At 47.3% G+C, this 20,026-nt stretch overlaps 1 protein-coding gene across 16 annotated transcripts in view; it reads left to right on the top strand.

The window, feature by feature from the left end:
• Positions 1-20,026, top strand: part of EIF4G3 (eukaryotic translation initiation factor 4 gamma 3) — a 151,040-nt gene that overhangs the window by 59,073 nt on the left and 71,941 nt on the right. For 9 of the 16 annotated variants that reach the window (XM_032920328.1, XM_030507940.1, XM_030507934.1 and 6 more), the window contains one exon: positions 11,906-12,001. In XM_032920328.1, coding sequence (XP_032776219.1) covers positions 11,906-12,001 — 96 coding nt within the window. Of the gene's footprint in view, positions 1-11,905; positions 12,002-17,021; positions 17,055-20,026 lie in introns of all 16 variants that reach the window. The other 7 variants (XM_030507928.1, XM_030507939.1, XM_030507938.1 and 4 more) reach the window with 1 other exon arrangement.

The following is a 20,026-nucleotide window of genomic DNA, read 5'->3' as shown; positions in this document are numbered from 1 at the left end:
TAATTTGTTTTTTGGGGGGGTTGAAATACCACTTTTAATAGAGAATCAAACTCCTCTGTAGCTGTTTTAAAATTGTACAGATCCCTTTCTTCAGAACTTCATGCACGTTTCCCGTTCTCACCGTCACGCGGGCTGTGCTTTATTTTGATGCTTTTGAACTACATTGAACTACATTTTTATTCATAATCTAAGATGACAAAATAATTTGAGGCAACTTGCCATTTTGTTATGTTTAATATTTTCTGTTCTGGTATTCCTCCTGTAATAATACCTTCTGTTCTGTGCAATTTAATGGATGTTTTCCTGTATGCTTCAGAAAATCTGTAGTTTTCAAACAAACACAATGTGTTACAAAGGGAATGTGTCCCAGTAAACAGCAAAGTCAGAGCTTTACGGTCTGCGTTTTGTAAATGTAGAGGGCAGAAAATACTCTTGTAACTAGATAAAGCAGGGGAGAAGGAGCCCTTGAATTACTGGAGTCCACCATTAGCTGTTCTGTCAGACTGGGGAACTGAAGAATAACCTCTGGAGCCATTTATACCTTCAGCAGGGAGGACTGTCCTCCTGGAGGAACACCTAAAGGGGCTCCAGGAAACCTGGAGAGGGGCTTTGGACAAGGGCCTGTAGGGACAGGCCAAGGGGAATGGCTTTAACCTGCCAGAGGGGAGATTGAGATGAGCTCTGAGGCAGCAGCTCTTCCCTGTGAGGGTGCTGAGGCGCTGGCACAGGGTGCCCAGAGAAGCTGTGGCTGCCCCATCCCTGGCAGTGTTCAAGGCCAGGTTGGACACAGGGGCTTGGAGCAACCTGCTCTAGTGGAAGGTGTCCCTGCCCGTGGCAGGGGTTGGAACTGGAGGAGCTTTAAGGTCCCTTTAACCCAAACCAATCTGGGATTCTGTGATCTGTCCATCCAGATAGCTTAAAATTACACTTGTTTAAATATTCCACTCTGCATATTCAGCTGACCACATCCCTGTGCTCCGAAATTTGGCCTAGGCTTATTGGCTTGAATGCCTTATCTATCTTAACAAGCAGGAAGATGATTCTCTCCTCCCCAAAGCTGTGTGTTATATTCACCTTAACAGCATGTTGTTGGATGGCTGCATTCAGTGGTGTAACTGCTGATAGAATAATTGCAGTTGTTAGGTTGGAAACACAAGCTAAGGCTGGACTGCAGGGCGATGGGGTGTCAAACAGTGGCACTTTCTGCCTTTTCCTTTCCACCCTCCTCCTTTGTAACATCCCTACAAGAAGAGTAACCACAACATCTTAACCAGGAAGGAAAGGAGTGTGCATCTCGTGTCTGTATTGTCCTTTGCACAAACCATCTTTGTCCAAGGAAGATGAAACCACGTTTCCTTCACCACCTTCCCTCGGTAAGACTATGATTGTTCATCTTCAAGTAGGAGAAGTGCCTCTAGTCAGTGGTTCTTGCTCGGGACTCTGTTTCCCTCTTCCTCGTGCTGCATTTGTCTGCTCGAATGTGTGACACTAAATCCCACAAAGCCATAAAAAGGTGGTTGAAAGTTCATCAGGGCAGGTAATGACACAGGTCATGTACCCTGAGACAGGCAGCTGCAGAGGAACAGAGGTAACAGTGGTTGAGCCGCATTTAAGAGACGGAATTCCTCTTGGGTCAGGATATTTTTATCCATTTAAAGGCTGGGTTTAATATTTACCAACACAGGGAATTCTCAAGGCTGGGCTTATGGAAAAAGAGGGGAGTGGAAACTGGTGCAGTTGTGCTGTGCAGCATCCTCCCTTCTTCTCCTCTTCCTCACAAGTGGTGCAGGCTCTTCCCTGCTTGTCCTTGTCTGCAGTTTGGAGAATCCCTAAAATTTGGCAAGACACCTGGAGCCGAGTATGTGGCATCTTGAGGAAGTGGCTTTTGGAGAAAAAAAGCCAATGTATTTAAATAAAGGCAGCAAACAGTCCCAGTTCCTGTTTACTCTTTGCTTCCCTCCAAATCCAAACCTCACATAAATCCAGTGTGCAAAGACTTTGTACCAGCATTGCAAACGGGTCCTGTCCCAGCCCCTTCATCAGGAGCAGGGTATTGGTACTGTGATGTGATAAATTCCATTTCAGAGTGGAGATCCTGAGTCTGCACATCCTGGTCAGTGTCAGGGGTCTGGTACTTGCGTCATTGAGTTTAATGGGGCTTTGGGTATTAATACTAATTTCTCCAGTAAACCAGAGTGTTTCAAGCTCCTGGTACATGGTACAGGGAGGCAGCAGAGAAGTACCGTGGAATTTGCTTTCCAGGATGCCGTGATGAGCACAGGCTGATTGCAGTGATGTTGGGTAATTTGCAAATGAGCAAATTTGCAATTCTCGATGCGATGTGGACCCAAAACCTGCATGTTTGAACATGGAGCTGCAAATGAGGGCCTAAACAGAATAATCTGATAGTGAGGTTGTTGAGACGCAGCTGAAGTATCATTGTAAATAAGAAAAGCTAAACTATGAGTGTTAAAAGGGGAATTGTGTATTGGTTTAATCACTGTTGTGCTGGTTTGAAAGCCGTAAAGCTGGGATAGTTCACAGGAGTTGTGTGAGAATATGCTTTTGTGCATTATGTGAGAGAAAAAGCCTGGGATGTGTAGAAAAGCCTGGGATGAATAAATTTAATAATTCATATCTTAATTCATATTATTCCAATGAATTTAATAATCTCCATAACGGTTTGTAATACTTGCAGGTGAGCTGGTTCTGTGTATTACGGAGACAACAGGGTTTTTCCTGCCATACTCAGATGATTCCCATTACACAAACCATTGCAGATGGGGGCTTCAGGGTCTGCCAATGAAGATAGATTTGAATTATCCAGTTATGAAAATGCTCATAAAACCCAAGTATATTCAAGAGAAATCCTGGAGCTGAGCAGTGCCGTGTTTGCACTGAGATGCAGGAGCTGGTCTGTGGTGGCTGCAGGTCCTAGGTACGGTGGTGACACTGGAGCAGGTCCCAGCGATGGTGGTGGCACTGGTACAGGTCCCACAGATGCTTCCTGATGTACCAAGCACAGTTCCCTGCTGCAGGATTTCTGCAAGCTCTTTTGGCACTTACTTCTCTTTCCCCACAGGACTTCACTGCCTGTACGTGCAGCCGTGGGCTGGCTGCTGCCATGGTGTGGGTGGTGTGGTTCTGTCACACGTTTGTCACCAAGGTGGGTGGTTGTAGCTCGATAATGTGACCCTGTGCAAAGCTGTGACTGGGGGGGCAGAGAGACACTGGGAGCATCTCGTGGCCATTTTGGCTTCTCATGACATTGACTTGTGAGTGCAGGTGGATTAAAAGATCTAATTCTTTGCTATCTGCACTCTTTGCAGAGGTTGTGGACTCCATGGTGCGGTAGCTGAGCCCTGGCCATCTCCAGAGATGCCACCATTGGTTGCTCTGCAGCTTTTGTTTTGTCCGTTGCCAACATACTGATTTTAGGCCAAAAGCTGCTTCACCTCCTGTTCAGTCATCCCTGCTGCATGGTGCTACAGCCCCTGGGAGGACTAAATGAGACGAGAGCAGGAACCTCTTCACCCCTTTCACTTGATGCTACCAGTGTTCAAAAGTCAGCACCGGATGGAAGAATGAGCCTTTCGTTAGCAATGTGTCCTGTAGGCTGTAATAGGAGGAGATTCTTTTATGAGGAGATAGAGGGGAGATTGAGATGAGCTCTGAGGCAGAAGCTGTTCCCTGTGAGGGTGCTGAGGCGCTGGCACAGGGTGCCCAGAGAAGCTGTGGCTGCCCCATCCCTGGCAGTGTTCAAGGCCAGGTTGGAGCAACCTGCTCTAGTGTGAGGTGTCCCTGCCCATGGCAGGGGGTTGGAACTTGGGTTTAAGGTCCCTTCAACCCAAACCACTCTGTGATTCTATGATATGATCTGTTCTCAGATGTCCTGGCTGTAGCTGTTCTCTCTGTTATCTTGCAATAATACCACTTTTCATATTAGCTAAAAAAATAACATCTTGCTGTAACATTCTGTCTTTGGAAGTTTTAAACTTTTTCATGGTTTCTTGTGCTGGAAGAGCCCAGGAGCAGGAGCAAGCAGTTCTGTTTGGGGGAAGACAGGAGAGCTGCTTCCACGAGCACTGTGAGTTTGAGCTGATATACACCCTTCCTAAAAGTGAGGCCATTCTGAAACTAAAGCTTGAGGAAGATTAAAGCTGCTGGGTTTGTAGTAGGGGCAGTACTGCTGTAGGGAGTTTATTAAGTGATAGATTTGTGAGTTCATTAGGTGATAGATTCATGGAAATGAAGATACAGGGTTTAAATTACAGTAATAATCCTCTTACTTTTAAAGAGCTGAATGCTGAGAGATTTCTGCTTCTTGGGTACCAAATGGTTGCAGTTGTTCAGGTAATAGAGTGGTTTGGTTTCAGGCTGGGGGAGGGCAGAGCAAACCCAACTCAACAAATAAATGATGATCCAGAATTAAAAGCCACATCCCTGCTGGCACCATCCTTCCACACTCATGAACCAGGTGATGGTGCGTGCTGCTGCAGGGATTTCTTTACCTGCATCCGGGGCCAGATTCCTGCTGCCCGGGCCAGTGGCCCAGATGAAAACCTTCTAAGAGCAGCCTGAAGGGCTGGTGCATCGCCACAGCCTGTCCTGCACACCCTGATGTGGTTTTCCTTGAGGAAAATAGTTCAGCAGCTGGAAGGAAAACTGAGTCTGGTTGTTAAAAACAGGGGTCAAAAGGAAATATGGGCACAGGGATCTTACCAATGACTCTTCTAGCGCTCTGGCCTGTACCTTGCTCCAGGGGCAGCCGAGCTTTGTGTCAGAGAGCTTGTATAGATAAGAATTGATGACCTTAGGGACAGGACCCCTTAGTATAAAGTACCCTGAGTGTTGCTGCAAGTGCCCAGCTGGGGTGGCTTTAACCAATATTTAGTGTTTAACTGGGTCAGTGAGTGTCTGTGTTAGAGACCATTCTGGTGCAGAAATACCTGTGCACCACAAGAAATGCGTCTGGGTTTGGGGGTCTTTTCTAGGGAGAAATGGATCTTGCAACAGTTTAATCCTCTTTCCAGCCAATTTCCTATTTTATGTCTCAATCGAAAAGAGTAAAAACTCTTTGTGTATGTCTGTGCAGTGGCGCTTGCAGTGAGCTGTCAGCTGGGTGCTCTCATTTGTTAGTGCAGGGATCTGAATGCTCGGAGGAGATATAAACCACCACAGCAAGGTATGAGTTTTTAACTCACATCCAAGCACCACACTGCTTTCTGTTGTGCCCATGCGGGACGAACAGGCTTTGGGGTGTCTCGGAGGTACCGAGGGCTGCCGCTGGCCCCAGCACACTTTGTGTTGTTAGTAAATGTTTTGCTTACACTGTCATGTTCCTCCCCAAGAGATTAAAGCTTTTTGTTGACATTCAGCAGAGTTGCAGCTCACCCCTAACAGGAACGTGTTGGTGTCACTGGGAAGGAACTGGAAGTCCAAAGGTTTTCTTTCTCGCCCAAGGTCACAGCGATAGCGATGGTGATAGAGCGGCAGCTCCTGAGTCACGGTCATGTGGTGGAACTACAAGACCATTTCTCCTCCTCGTATGTAACTTCAGTAAATATAGACCCAGCCAAACTCCTTCCGTAAGTGGGGAGAGGATTCATGGAATGGACACAGGGCTTAACCCCTTCCCACACCAAACCGAGGGCAGAAACCTGCGGAAGCAGCACCTTCCTCTGGGAATTTCAGGGGTTTGGTCTGGGAAAAGATCTCCCCGGGCTGCGGGAGCAGAACGGCGTGACTCTGACTCAGCTCTTTCTGCGCCCATGTGTGCACTTTGCCTGTTTATTCCCAGTACAGGCAGTTCTGAGGGAGTTGTGTTACGCAGCAGGCTCAGTGTTTATTAACCAGCTCGGAGCTGAGCTAAGAATAACTGGTTTCATTTGGTTTGTTGGTTGTGATTCTTACCTTTCTTTCCTTGCTTGGCGCACTCAGAGTTTCCTTTTCCCAGGGTGGAAACAGCACAGAGAACTGTTGGAGAGGGTTTTCCCCAGCAGGCTGCAGGAATACCTAAACACAGCTATTAGCACCTTCCCCCTGTGAAGAGCCACATCTGAAGTCTGAAATTACTAAGGTGAAAGCTTGAAGGGAAGCAAATTGCTGTGCCTCAAAGTGGAGCAGCTCAGGTGCCATCCGCTCCCCTCCACCTTAGGGTGCTGCAGTTATTTGGACTTCAGGGATTCTGTTTGGATGCTTCTGCACCAGAATTTATACACAGAGCAGCACTTGCTGCCCAGCCTCCTCCCAGGGTAGTTTATTTAGGGGATTTTTGGAGCATTTCCTCACTTTGTCCCCAGCATTGCAGCCCCGGTGCAGAAAAGCCACATATTTCCAGCGTGACTGCATGTGATTCTCTGACTTTGTGTACCTATTTAGATGCTGGGCACAGAAAAAAGTCCTTTTGGCAGATGAATAGATGCAATACTTTTCATCAGCTGACTTGTCTGAAAAGCAGGGGAGCGCTGTGCTTTGTTCTGTTGGATGTTTTGATTCAGGCTGCCATGTACTTATATGTTAACTTTGTACCTGCAGAAATTTATAAAGGGCTTTTTTCCTCCATTTCCCACTCCCCCCCCCTTATGGTGTTATCTCAAATACCAGTTCAGGCACACCTCCATCTGGTTTGAAGCACGCTGGGCAGCAGCATTTGTTGTTGTGTAATAGTTGTGAAACATGTTTGTTTAGGTGATGTTTGTTGACTTCAGTGGGATTTGTGTTGCGCTTGTTCCTCAAGGCTGCAGTTGTGGGTTGCCTGTGTTAGAAACCACTGCCTGTCCAAAACTACCTTGTTTTGATGACAACTTAATAGCAGAAACCCTTCACTGCTGCTATTTCTGTGCTGTTTGTTGGGTAGAAAACTGGCTGGATGAGCCCAAAGAGTGGTGGTGAGTGGAGTTACCTCCAGTTGGTGGCCGGTCACAAGTGGTGTTCCCAGGACTCTGTTCTGTTTAATGTCTTCATCAATGACCTGGACGAGGGGATCGAGGGCACCCTCAGATGACACCAGCTTGGCTTGGGGTGTTGATGTGCTGGAGGGCAGGAGGCTCTGCAGAGGGATCTGGACAGGCTGGATCCATGGGCTGTGCCAATGGGATGAGGTTCAACAAGACAAAGTGCCGGGTCCTGCACAACAACCCCCTGCAACGCTCCAGGCTTGGGGCAGAGGCTGGAAACTGCTCCTGGGAAAGGAGCTGGGGGTGCTGATTGATGGAGCCAAACATGAGCAGCTTGTGCCCAGGCAGCCAAGAAGCCACCAGCATCCTGGCCTGTATCAGCACCAGTGTGGCAGCAGGGCCAGGACAGTGACTGTCCCCCTGTGCTGGGCACTGGTGAGGCTGCACCTCGAATCCTGTGTTCAGTTCTGGGCCCCTCACTACAAGAGGTGCTGGAGCAGGGCCAGAGAAGGGCACCGGAGCTGGTGCAGGGCCTGGAGCACAAGTGTGATGAGGAAGAGCTGAGGGACCTGGGGGGGTTTAGTGTGGAAAAGAGAAGGCTCAGGGAGGACCTTCTCGCTCTCTGCAACTGCCTGACAGGAGGATGGAGCCAGGAGGGGGCTGGTCTCTGCTCCCAAGGAACAAGGGATGGGACAAGATGAAACAGCCTCAAGCTGCACCAGGGGAGGTTTAGATGGAGACGAGGAACAATTCCTTCCCCAGAGGGTGCTCAGGCATTGGAACAGGCTGCCCAGGGCAGGGCTGGAGTCACCGTCTCTGGAGGGATTTAGCAGACATGTGGATGTGATGCTTGGAGACATGGGTTAGTGGTGGCCTTGGCAGTGCCAGGTTAACAGTTGGACTTGATGATCTTAAAGGTCTTTTCCAACCCAAACGATTCTTTGATTCTCTTTAAGCCTTCACATGCTTTTTTCTTTATTTATAACTTAATGCTATACTTACTCTGAAAGGGTTTGAATACTGCAGCAAATTTAACACTCGATTGCGTCGTCTTTCATGTGCCTCTCAGCCCTCTGGGTGTCAGAAATGACATCTGTTAGCAGCGAGGTGCCTGGCTTTGGCACTGTATTCGAAATGCCTGCTTTACAGACTTTCTGCTAAAACTCATCGTTCTTCAGGCTTAGTGATAGCTGCAATTCTTTTCTTTCCAATTTCGTCTTGCTTGGGTTATTAAAAGAAGAGAAGGCTCCAGGAGACCTTAGAGCAGCTCCAGGGCCTAAAGGAGCTACAAGAAACCTGGAGAGGGGCTTTGGACAAAGGCCTGTAGGGACAGGACAAGGGGAATGGCTTTAACCTGCCAGAGGGGAGATTGAGATGAGCTCTGAGGCAGAAGCTCTTCCCTGTGAGGGTGCTGAGGCGCTGGCACAGGGTGCCCAGAGAAGCTGTGGCTGCCCCATCCCTGGCAGTGTTCAAGGCCAGGTTGGACACAGGGGCTTGGAGCAACCTGCTCTAGTGGAAGGTGTCCCTGCCCGTGGCAGGGGTTTGGAGCTGGATGAGCTTTAAGGTCCCTTCCAACACAAACCAGTGTGTGAATCTGTGATGAAGACTTGGGCTGTTTTGGAGGTGGGTGAGGACTTTGGGGGTAGCATGGAAGTGACTTAGGTTTTGCACTGATGCGTGCAAGTTGAGTCTGAATAAAACATGTTTTCTTCAGCCTGGAGAAGGGAGAGAACAATGGATATTTTCTTCTCTCTGCTGAGATGCTGTTGGAGTAGCAGTTCAAACTGTTTGGGGTAAGGTCTCTTCTCTTGAGCTGGAGGCACAGGGAGCTGGTGGTCAACTGGTCCATTAACATCTGAGTGTCCATTTACACCTTGCGTGCACTGCTGTCTGGTAGGATACAAAGAGCAGCATCAAGGCCCCTTTGCAAGGTGCATGGTGACAGACAAAGCTGCTGATCCTTCAAGGGGAGAAGCCTCAGTCTCAAGTTAGACAGAGATCCCAGGTGCAGAAAGTCAGCAGCAAGATAGCACTAGTGCAGGACAACTTCTCTAGGCTGTGGATGGAAAGATACAAGTTCCCCACATCTTGTCAGTGCTCGATTACTCCTCGGTGCTGCGATCGCTCCTCGCTGTGGTGTCATCGCTGCTGTGAGATGTGGTACATGCTGTTTATTACACAGCACTGACACCAACAGCTCGAGCAGAATCACACTTGTCAAATAGAAGGGGAAAATATTTGATGCTGCATCTGACATCTCCAAAAATTAGAAGACTTCTTGCAAATTAGTTGTTAACATGAATTAGAAGTTTTGCCAGTGGTAAGAAGGTAGGAAAGTGCTGGCTGCAGAGGATTGGACTAAATGAGCTCCTGGAGAGGAGGGGCAGTGGAAAACCTGCCCTGCTCCTGCCAGAGATCTCTGCTTCCATCACAGGAGCCGATTAAAGCATTGAATTGCTCTTGAACCAGAGTCTTTGCTACTGTATTGATATAAACTACTACAGAACAACGTTTGTCAGCTGAATATTCTACCAAGTGTGCTTTGGTGTCCTAAGTCACAGCAAAGATCTGGTGATAACACTCAGAGACATGGGTTTTTATCATCCCTTTAACCCCAAAAGCAGTGTGTAAATCAGGTAGGACTTAGCCAAACATCCTGCTGAGTTAGCTTGTGCCATAGGAGCTCTGTCCTCCAGTGTCTGTGTGCTTGGGAGTATGTTTTGCTTTTTAACGCTCAGTTTGAGTGTGGTCCCGAAGTGGGAATAGGAGGTATTGCACCAGTAGATGTTTGGGACAGGTCTAGTTTTGGGTTATGCTCAATCCCCTCATCCCCTTTGCCACGTTCTAGTTTTGGTTTGGTTTTGGGTTTTTTTCTTTCCTGAGACTGGAAAATTCATTGGCTGGATTGTTTCTAAACTGTATTTTCATTTACCTTGTATTACACTGTGATCAGCAGGAGATTAAGCAGGGATTTTATGTTTAGGGATGAGAAAGAAGAAACAATAGAAGAGCACAGAGACCCCAGCTGTCTCCTGGGCACTCTGCAGGGCACAGGACACTGGTCAGTGTGTGCTGGGGTGCTTGGTGGTAGCCGTCTTTCAAATGTAACATAGAGTCACCGGCTGGTTTGTGTTGGCAGGGACCTTAAAGCTCCTCCAGTTCCAACCCCCTGCCACGGGCAGGGACACCTTCCACTAGAGCAGGTTGCTCCAAGCCCCTGTGTCCAACCTGGCCTTGAACACTGCCAGGGATGCTCTTCCAAAATAAGACATATCCTTGCTCCAGAACCACCCCACAAGTGCTCATGCTGAAAGGGCTGAAGAGGCTGAGCTGTGGGTGAGGTCTGTGGCTCTGCTGTAGGACTCAGCCTGGGAGGTGAGAAGGAGATTTGTGCTTTACCCAGTGGCACGCTCTTATGCCCACTTAATTTTGTAAGAAAAACTCTTCTTAAATTGCTTTCTTTTCCTTAAAACCATACATCCTTTGTCTGGTGAGGACTGGTTGACTCTCCCTTGAAAGCCAGGACATGCCTGACTGTACTTGGCACAGTTTGCTAATTCAGACTTGAAAGTTCTGCAGGCTTCAGGATTGAGTATCTTTCTAGAAACAGCACGTTTTGTGTTGTTTCTACACCACTCCTTGAGCAATTTGCCTAAAACGGCTTCAGGCTTTATGCTGGATCATCTCTCTTGAGAGCTAAGGGTTTATGAGTTTCTTTTTATTTCCTTTAATACAAGCAGGTTTAGCCTACCAACTCCAACTTAGTTTTATTGTTTAAAAACTTAATTATTCAAATCAAATCTAGCACAGTTCAAATCAAAGATACCCTGAAATGTGCCTGGGGGCTGGTGCAGTGAAACCTGTTCTCTCAATACCACATTACGGACTGAAACAGCTCCCTTTATTCCTTAGACCTGCCATTGAATTTTAATGCAAGGACCGTGAAATTCAAAGATGAGAAGGGATTCTTCAGCACGGCTTGTGGTGTGAATAAATCCTAATTCAGTGCACAGAGGAGTATTGCAGTGTTTTTAAGCATAATCTGTACAATGAGCCCAAAGACCTTCTTCCAGAGGAGACCCAAGACCTGATAAGCTCCTTTATTCATCAAGTAAATCTGATGGTGCGGAGCCAGGAGGTTAACAGGGTTTGTGGTTACCATTATTATGTGGTTGCCAATATCCAGAGCTGGCACCATGCGGGATGGATAGTGAAGGGGGAAGAGCTGAGGGGCTGGAGAAGTGGTTTGGAAAGGAGTCATGCAGGAGTTACGGGCCAGCACGTAGAGTTGGGCTCATTCCTCTTTAAAGTGGAGGCTGTTGTAGGCTGGTGGCTTGTTTTATGCCATTACAGTAAGAAACTATTAACAATTTAAAAAAGGTAAGTTACACTCTTTTTTAAAAGCGAATAAGGAGAAATCTGTGGACTTATTTCCAAATGTCTTGTTAAAAGTTGCAATCCCCATAACTGCACAGCTCCAGTTTATTGTTACTTTGGGCACATAACATGGGGGAGAGCATCTGGTGGTATAAATTGTTATAGCCCATTGAAATGAGGAAAAATTTGCACAGCCCTTTCTCTGCCTCACATCTGTAACGATTTGGGGCCCTTTCATTGTGGTGCAAACACTTTCAAGCAGCACGGGGGTGTGTTAAATGTGTTGGAGCTTGTTTCTCAGCGTTTGTCTTGTTCCGGAGGATTTATCGGCAATACCCACGGTTCCAGCTTTCCTGGGAAGCAGGTTCAGAGGAGGCTTTTGGGAAGCATGTGGCTGGGGGTCCGGCCACAGGGGGTTTCAGCAATGCAGTGTTTTCTTGGGGAGCTTTTGGAAGTGTTGGCACATTGGTTGTCCCCGTGATGGAGAAGGTTTTCTCCACCACAGTCACCTGTGTCACCTTTATCTCCATGTTGATCAGCAGTCCATCTGATAACGTGTTCAGTTTTGTGCTTTGGGATGAATCACTTGATACACTCATTTGTTATTTACTTTTCTTGTTCCCTGGCAGGCTCCCTACCCCTCAGGACAGAATGCAGCTCCAACCACGCTGGTGTACCCTCAAGCCCCTCAGACAATGAACACGCAGCCTCAGACCCGCTCGCCGGTAAGGGAGCTCGCCTTCACGCTACCCTACGTTCTTTCTTCCTGGTCTGTGTGTGTCTCTGTGTGTCTGTGTATGTCTGTAGCACTGGGCCAGTTCTCTGGAAAACGTGTTCTACTGAACTGGAAGCACGTTCCAAATGGCAAATGTTGACTGAATCTTTCAGACACTTTCCTGGTAGGATCCTTTTCCTTTTCAAGTGGCTTATCAGAAGAGAAGCGATGGAGGGATTCTCATCTCCGTGCAAATAACACCATTTATTTTTAGCATAGTTGCTTTCAGGTTCACTTCATTTTAGAGTTTAGATTCATTACCAGAATCTTTCTCCTTTCTTCTTTTTTTTCCCCCCTTTAAGGAAGTATTTCATAAAGTGATAGACCAAAGCTCAGGAAATGAAAGTAGTTTTCTGCAGCAGCACTCAGTCTCCAGTGGCCTCTGGGCCTTGCTTCTGACTCAGTGCCACTGGATCAGTTCTAACCTAGCACCTCGTAGGTGCTCACACATGTAACATAGAGCTTCTGGGTACCCAGATCTTTTTGTGGCGAGCCCCTTTTTCATCCAACTTCAGGTTTGATTGTCCTCCATCATCTTTTATTTTTTCTTTCTCTGAGTGTGTATTGGAATTCTGCTGTGCTACTGTAGGGCTTCGGTGCCCCAACCAGGCTCCTTTGGAGGAATCTCTGCTCGTAGCACAGGTCCACACAATGTTAGGAGACCCTCCTAGGGCATCAGATGCTCAGCCCTGCTTCTGGAGGCGCGGTAGTTTGCCATCACACATCTCAAGCCTCAGTTAGCCAAGGGAGCAGCAATCCCTGTGCCTCTTGCAAAGCCACATCTGCATCATAACGCTTTCAGGTTACCTTTGAAACCACTGCACCATTGCCAGCACTTCTCTTTTTAGAGTAAGACGAATGCTGCTGCAGCGTGGCAGCTGAAGGCTCCAAGACAGAAGTCTTCTGTTTGTCCAGGTATATATACACACACACAGAGGGGAAGCTTCCTCCCTGTGTGCAGCCACACCGATGCGCTTGCCCCAGCTCTGGAGGTTCCACCTCCAGGGGATTTGCAGGAGACTGAGTTCTGAGGCCCATTAACCTCTGTGTTGATGAACAATTAACACCAGTTTGATGATGTGGACAGCTGCAACTTTGTCCTTAGCCCCCCCTTCTGATCAGTAATGCAGGATACTGATGGTAACCCCCCTCTTTCCTCAGTAAGTATAATCATCTTGAATTGTTGAAAAGCACAGCTAAGTTGATATGGTTAGAACTGGAGCAAAAACCTGACTGAAGAGCTGCATCTCTAAACCAGTTTTTTTGACAGCCCAGCAGAACAGTGCCAATACATTGCACAGACAACTGGAAGAGGAGGAAGGTTTTGGAACAGAGTCCGGTTTACAGGTCCCTGGCTGGAAGAGGCTGGATAAAATACTGCATTGTAAGCAATATAACAAACTGTACTCCTTCTTGCAGGCGGTTGTGCCGATGGCACTGTTTTGATTTCATCCTTTCTTTCTTTATTAAGTTTTTTTTTCTATCCCATCTTGGGTTTTGTTGGCTGATCTACAGCATTGCACTGGTTTTGCTGCTTTGCTAAAAGCATGAGCTGCCCTGGCAGTTCCTGGCAGGTCAAGTGGTGACGCCAGCTCCAAAGCTGGATTGCAGCTGGGAGGGTCTGACCAGGGGTAGGGCAGAGACCAGGCTCACTCTGAGTTTGCTGCTCAGCAGGTAACATCTGCAGGGAATTTGGCTGGAAAATGGGTCAAATTGTAGGGTTTTGTCCCTATTACTGAGGAGGAAGAACTTGTCTGCAGCTCTCAGCCATTTTTCTGTTATTTTTTTAACTCTCCTGCGTGCAGACTTTGCCACCCGCTCTGCTAGCGACCATTTCCACCCCCATTACTAAAAGCTGTACCCATAACATCTCATTCCACCTCCCCACCCCAAAACAAATGCAAGACTAGCCCCGTCCTGAGCTACTCCTGCATTTCGTTCTGGCCTTGACTTTCTTTTGGGTTTTAATTCTTATTTTTTAATTCATTTTTTAACCATCTGTTTTTGGTGGTGAGGGGAGGGTGAGGAGGGCACGAGGAAGGTGACAGGGGGTCTTTGCCATCCCTGGGCAGCCATAGCACAGTCCTGTCCAGCACGCAGCTGGTGCGGCTGCTGTGGGTACATAGCTGAGGTTGATCCTAACCCTGCTTCCTCAAGCAGCTGGAGCTTCCTCCATCCTGTTTCTGCATCCAAGGGCCATTGGCAATTGCAGAGTTGAGGCTTTTCTGCTCCTTCCAGGACAGCTGCCTTTGCAATCCAACTGGCTGCATGTTTTCTCCCAGTTAGCACCGTAGCATCACTCCGATAGCGAGAATCTCACAGCTCCAGCTGGGAGGAAGGAGAATGGATTGGGAGTCGCTCAGCACTACTGAGCATGATCCATTAGCTCTCGCCCATGCCAGCCCCGAGCCCCAGATGATTTTAACACAAACTGGCCCAATTCTAGGACATCTGACAAAAAACCCTGTAATCAGGAGGGTGCAGGAGCGGTCCAGAGGTGGTTATTGTCAGGGAGGCTCAAGCAGCAGCAGGTAAAGGACGTGCCCTGCTGTCCATGGAGCAAGAGCAGCACCAGGACGAGTGGGGTGGCAGAGATGCTGGACCCGGGTTCCATCAGGTTTTCCTTTCTATCTTCTACCTTCATCGGCCAGAGGAATAAACCAACCCAAAGTGTCTGTGCTGATCCAAGCCAGCAGGGACTACAGTTTGTTCTTTTGCTTACAGCTGCAAATAGGAATAAATCTGATCAACCTGAAAGATTTAAAAAAAAATCAAAATTAAAAGTAAATCAAGAGCCAGTGGTGACCAGTTCAAAATAGATGAGGGTATTCTTCACTAACTTTGAAGTTTTATTTTATTTCTTTATTTTTTTCCCCTTGTAACACATCTTGCTTTTCACCATGGAATATATTTTGGCTTCTTAAGGTACAAGCTTCCAGCTCTTGTTTTAAACACAGTGGGAACAAATCTTTTCTGTGGAACAGTGATAAGAGAGGTACTTTGACCCTGAAATGAAGCAACACGAGGTTTTTGCACCCCATCAATCTCTTTTTGACTCATTTTTCTCATTGGTGTGTACCATGGAGTGTGTAGCCCTGCAGAGGAGCATGTGTCAGCCCACCCAGGGTGAGCTTTAGCCCTTTTCTCAAACGCAAGCCATTGGAACTGGGCTTGAAGAGTTATTCCTTAAGGAAAACAAGGACTTGCAGCACATTCCTCATCCAGGTGCCTGTTTTTCACTGCTGTAGGACCGATGGGCAGAGCCACCGTCCTTCACACCCTGAGCCTCAGGAGGATGCTTGGTCACTGAGCGCTTCTGTCCTGTGGTTGCCATTAAAATAGAACCTTCTGCTCTTCAGTCTTACAAGATGATGCTGCTTTGCTTTTTTTCTATAATGTAAGGCTTAGGGGAAGTTTTCAAGGGTGGGAAGACTCTATTTGGTGAATCAATGCAGGTCATTCATTATAAACTCTTGTATAGACATGCAACTGTTACATAGACACACATACAGACATTGAGTATGTCTGTAGAAACTCTATTTGTGAAGGTTTTTATGACTTTGGACCCAAGTGTCACCATGAGGTGAAGACAGAAGGAGTATATAAACACCAACGCTACCAGACTAGTTCTTGGAAAAGCTTAAATGTAGGCAATTAAAACGGTTATAAAGGAGAAAATCAGCTGGACCACTGAATAATTACACTTTGCTTTTCATGTTTGATGGCATTAAAATAGCTGGAGGTAGGGCTGCAAGGCATCCACTTTGTCTTACTGAAAAACCCTCCTATTAAGACAACCAGTAATTAGTAACCAGCTTTGATCACTCTTCTCAGGCAGAGAGTAAAGAATACGGAGTCCCTGTAGTAGGAATTAGCAGAGGTGGACTGTACCTTGTGCCTCAGTACGTGCATTAAGTTACTAAACCATCACAACTAGTGATGAGTAGAGGATGTGGTGGGTAAAAAGCCACTGTGGGATCTTGTTTCATTTGCTTCATTTAATCATTGGAGCTATTATCAATAGATTTCTCTGCTCTCATCACAGAGCTCTGCTCATCACACTGAGAATGAGGGGTTTAAATACCTAACTCAGCTTCTCCAAGAGCATCCCTTGTCATCTTTCTTTGTATTTTCCATTCCTTGCATTCATTTTTATTTCTAACACTCAGTTACTTACTGGGAAATGCTTTTGATGTTTACCAAGCATGTGAAATCCTGATTCCTTTCCTCCATGGGTAACCCAAGCAAGTGGGAAATGGTTTAGTGAGCTCAGGGCTGGGCACCAGGAGCTCATGTTCTTCATCCAAGCTCTCTATCCACTGATGCTTCAGCTCCCCAGGGATACCACGGGTTACCTGTCTTCACTTTCAGCTGGGGATGACAAATCCGACTCATTAAGGAGGGTTAGATTGTGAGGTTAAAAGCAAAAGGCTGGAAACAAATGGCACTGTGTGTTTGCATCTTTGCCTTGCAGGGAACACCCATGCCTGGCAGGACGCTATAGCTGTGCCTGCCTGGCTCTTAACTCCTCTCCAGCCATGAGTCTCCATCCTCCGCTCCCACCAAACGTTTGGAACAGCTCTGAGTCCAGCTGCTTTAACCATTTGCCTCCACCTTTGAACAGTTAAAAAGTCTCCACTGCTGCTTGTTTTAAGTTGGGGTTTGGTTTTATTTTGTTTCCCAGGCAGGATAAGGAATGCCTTTGTTCATACCCTGAGCACCTTTCCCACAACCAGCAGCTTGGGCTGTTAATCTCCCATCTCGAGCAGCGTGCTCCCCCGGCTACTCGTTGTATCTCAGTCCCTGTCTGTCACTGTCCTGCAGCAAAGCTTTTGACTGTTTTGTGGTGGTTGTTGTTTTCTTTCCTTGTGGGTTTATTTTTGCATAGAGTGTGACATTTTGGTTTCGTTGTGGTGTTTCTGACTCTTTGTGCCTTTCCTTTTGTGTTTGTTTCTCCCGCCTTTCCTCAGTTTGCAGCGGGGCCTCGACCTGCCCATCACCAGGTACAGTACCTGCCCCTTCGTTATCATCCTAAACTAATTGCTGGGGGAGGAGGGTGGTTGGAGGAGGTTCACCCACTAACCTAGAGCAAAGGCTCGCTTCGGCAACCGACCCCTAGTAGATACTAGCACACGCATAACCCCGCTAACAAGCTGCCTGCAATGCTGAGTAACACTTCTAATTCTCAGTTGGTGTCACTGCACTCATTAACCACCCCACTTAACGCTGTTGCCATAGGAAAGGAGAACCTGGAGAGATCTTGTCCAGGTACTGGTGAGATTCGCTTGCCTTGGTCAAGTCAAGACAGTCTAGAAGTCAGGAAGTCTAGAAACCTTGCCAGTTATTCCAAACTAGTTGGTGATTAAGTTGCCTGAGCTGAAAATGTCAACCAGAACTTGGAGTTCACATCCCAGAAAAAGTCCTGCTTTTCAAACGTGGAGCAGCAAGGCAGATGACTTCCCAATCCATACCTTTCTTGTGCTGTGTGCCTGGTGGTCTGTTATCATTACATTGCTTAATGTTGGTTTTACTTACCCTGTGGAAGCCAGACATTTAGGAATCTTTGTAGTGTTCCCATTGTATGACTTGGACTTTTTAAGAAACCACTTAATTAAGAAGAATGAAAATGAGGAATAGCTCATGAAACTCATGCGCAGCGCCGAGTAGGGTGGCAGAGATACCCAGAGGACTCTTCACCATCAGGATAGTGCACAGGTCCCTTCTGTCCTGCTCAAGGTGTCCAAAGTTGTCTTTTCTATCAACTTCTACATTCATCTTTGCGAAACCCTTTTCCCCTGGCACTGATATTGCTGCAGCTTGTAGCTTTTGAGGGGAGAGGTGGTGCTGACGGGTGGAGGAGAGGAGGAGAGGTGTGATGAGTGCAGGAAAGCTCTCCCAGGTCTGGTGGTTTCCATGTCACTGCTTCTTCTCTTGGCTTGGAAGGAACAGGTTGTTCCCACCAAGTTAATAGGGAAATAAAACTCCACTGATGTCGGGACTGGGGCTTAAGTCACAGAAGGTTTGTTCCATGAGGATTATTTTGTTCTCACTTCACTCCTGTTAGCCCGAGCAGTTTAATCCTGTAGAGATGAGCACCTTTGGGAAAGTGCTGTCTCAGGAGAGCAGGTAAGTGTGCTTGGTGGGCACAGACACCCAAAAGAGCTGATTAACTTTGGTCCTTCCACCTCAGAGAGCAGCGTGGAGGCAGGCAGCCTTCCAGAGCAGGACAAAAAAAAGGCTTAAAGAGTAGAATGAGGCATTTGCACTTGTTTGCTCGCAGGCAAATGTCATGTGAGAGAAAGGCAGCAATTATGTTTGTGCATGGAAGGGATTGCAGTGACAGCAGTGGTGGTGCTGGAATGTTTGCAGGAGACTGGGCACGCCAGATTTAGAATCTTGTTTAGATACTTTTGTTCTTGACCTTACCTCCAGGTCTGTGTTTATCCTGTGTGACGCTGAGAACGCATCACTGTCCAGGAGCTGGTGTGTTCTTTCCTAGGTTGTTACTAAGGCAAATGATATATTCAGTGTGAGGCATTTAATATTCTCATAGAAATCACTGAGCTCACTGCCAGCAGATTTTGGACCACGAGGCTGGAGGCAGCACAGCCTTGGAGGAGACTGTTCCAGCAACTAGTGGCTTTACTGGTGTGCCTCTGCCACCAGTCTGGTGTAACTTGATTTAAACTTTCTTCTGAACCCAGTTATGACCCTGCCTACAGGTTAAAACTTGTCATTACCAAGTGTTTTCCCACTTTTATCACTACATATTTAACTGTGTTGCAGACCCTGTTACATTTGAAGTCTGCTTATAATTATCTGAAAGAAGCTGTCACCATCAGCAAAACATTTCAGACTTTATTCCCAGCTCTAGCTGCCATGTGCTGGCTCAGGGCAGGCCCAGAGAAACCTGGGCTGGAGATGAGCTGTTTATTTCTTCAAACCCAAAACTCTCTGCCCGTGGTGTGGGTTGGGGATGGAGAGAGGAACTTTTGCCACTGACCCGCTTCACCCTGAACCCAAGACTTAAAGGATGCTCAAGACCAACAGGAATAATTATTCTCCCATGGGAAGCTTTTAACATGTAACGTAAGCAGTTAGGCTTCAAGACTGAGATTTTGTAACCTAAGTAGTACTAAATGAGTAAATCGACCGTAGTGCCGTTAATATTTCTTGCAACAACATAACGTGCTCTTCTAAAAAGCAGCAGCAAGATGAGGTTTGCAACAATTCCTGTGTCAGTCCCAGTGTGATTGTATTAACATGTGCCTCCTATTGATTTTGGGTCTTTTTAAGTGAAATAATGGATTGTTCTTTAATGATATTTCCTGTATTATTAGACTCAGATTAGCGTGATTTAAGCACCTGATGTTGACTGGCAACTTTATGAATGATTTTCTTCTGGATGGGGATGCCTGCCCTGCTGGGTGATGGCCAGTTGATGCTGTAGAGAGTGTGATCAAACTCTGTGTAACAGAAAACAGGAGAACATTCAGGATGCTACACTAAGAGTGACTGGAGTCAAATGGAAATAGCTGCAGTGGTTCTGATTAAATTTGTATCCGTGACCCTTGGTTCCAGTACCATGGCTGTCTGGGAGACCCCTGCAGAGTCCCATTTTGTAGGAGGAAGAAAATGAGCCGAACAGAGTGTTCTGTGGTGGTATTTTATCATCGTTTGAACCTCATGGAGTTCAGCAAGGCTGAGTGCAAGGTCCTGCACCAAGGTCCTGCAATCCCCAGCACAGACACAGGCTGGGGGGGACCGGATGGAGCAGCCTGAGGAGAAGGACTTGGGGTTGTTGGGTGATGAGAAGCTCCCCATGACCCGGCTTCAGTGTGCGCTTGAGCCCAGAACCCCCCCCGTGTGCTGGGCTGCACCCCCAGAGCGTGAGCAGCAGCTCAGGGAGGGGATCCTGCCCCTCTGCTGCGCTCTGGGGAGACCCCCCCTGCAGTCCTGATCCAGCTCTGGGGCA

This window comes from Strigops habroptila, chromosome 16 (genome assembly GCF_004027225.2).
Source record: "Strigops habroptila isolate Jane chromosome 16, bStrHab1.2.pri, whole genome shotgun sequence".
NCBI lineage: Eukaryota > Metazoa > Chordata > Aves > Psittaciformes > Psittacidae > Strigops > Strigops habroptila.
The sequence above is the reverse complement of the archived record's forward strand: the minus strand, read 5'-3'. Positions and strand labels throughout refer to the sequence as shown.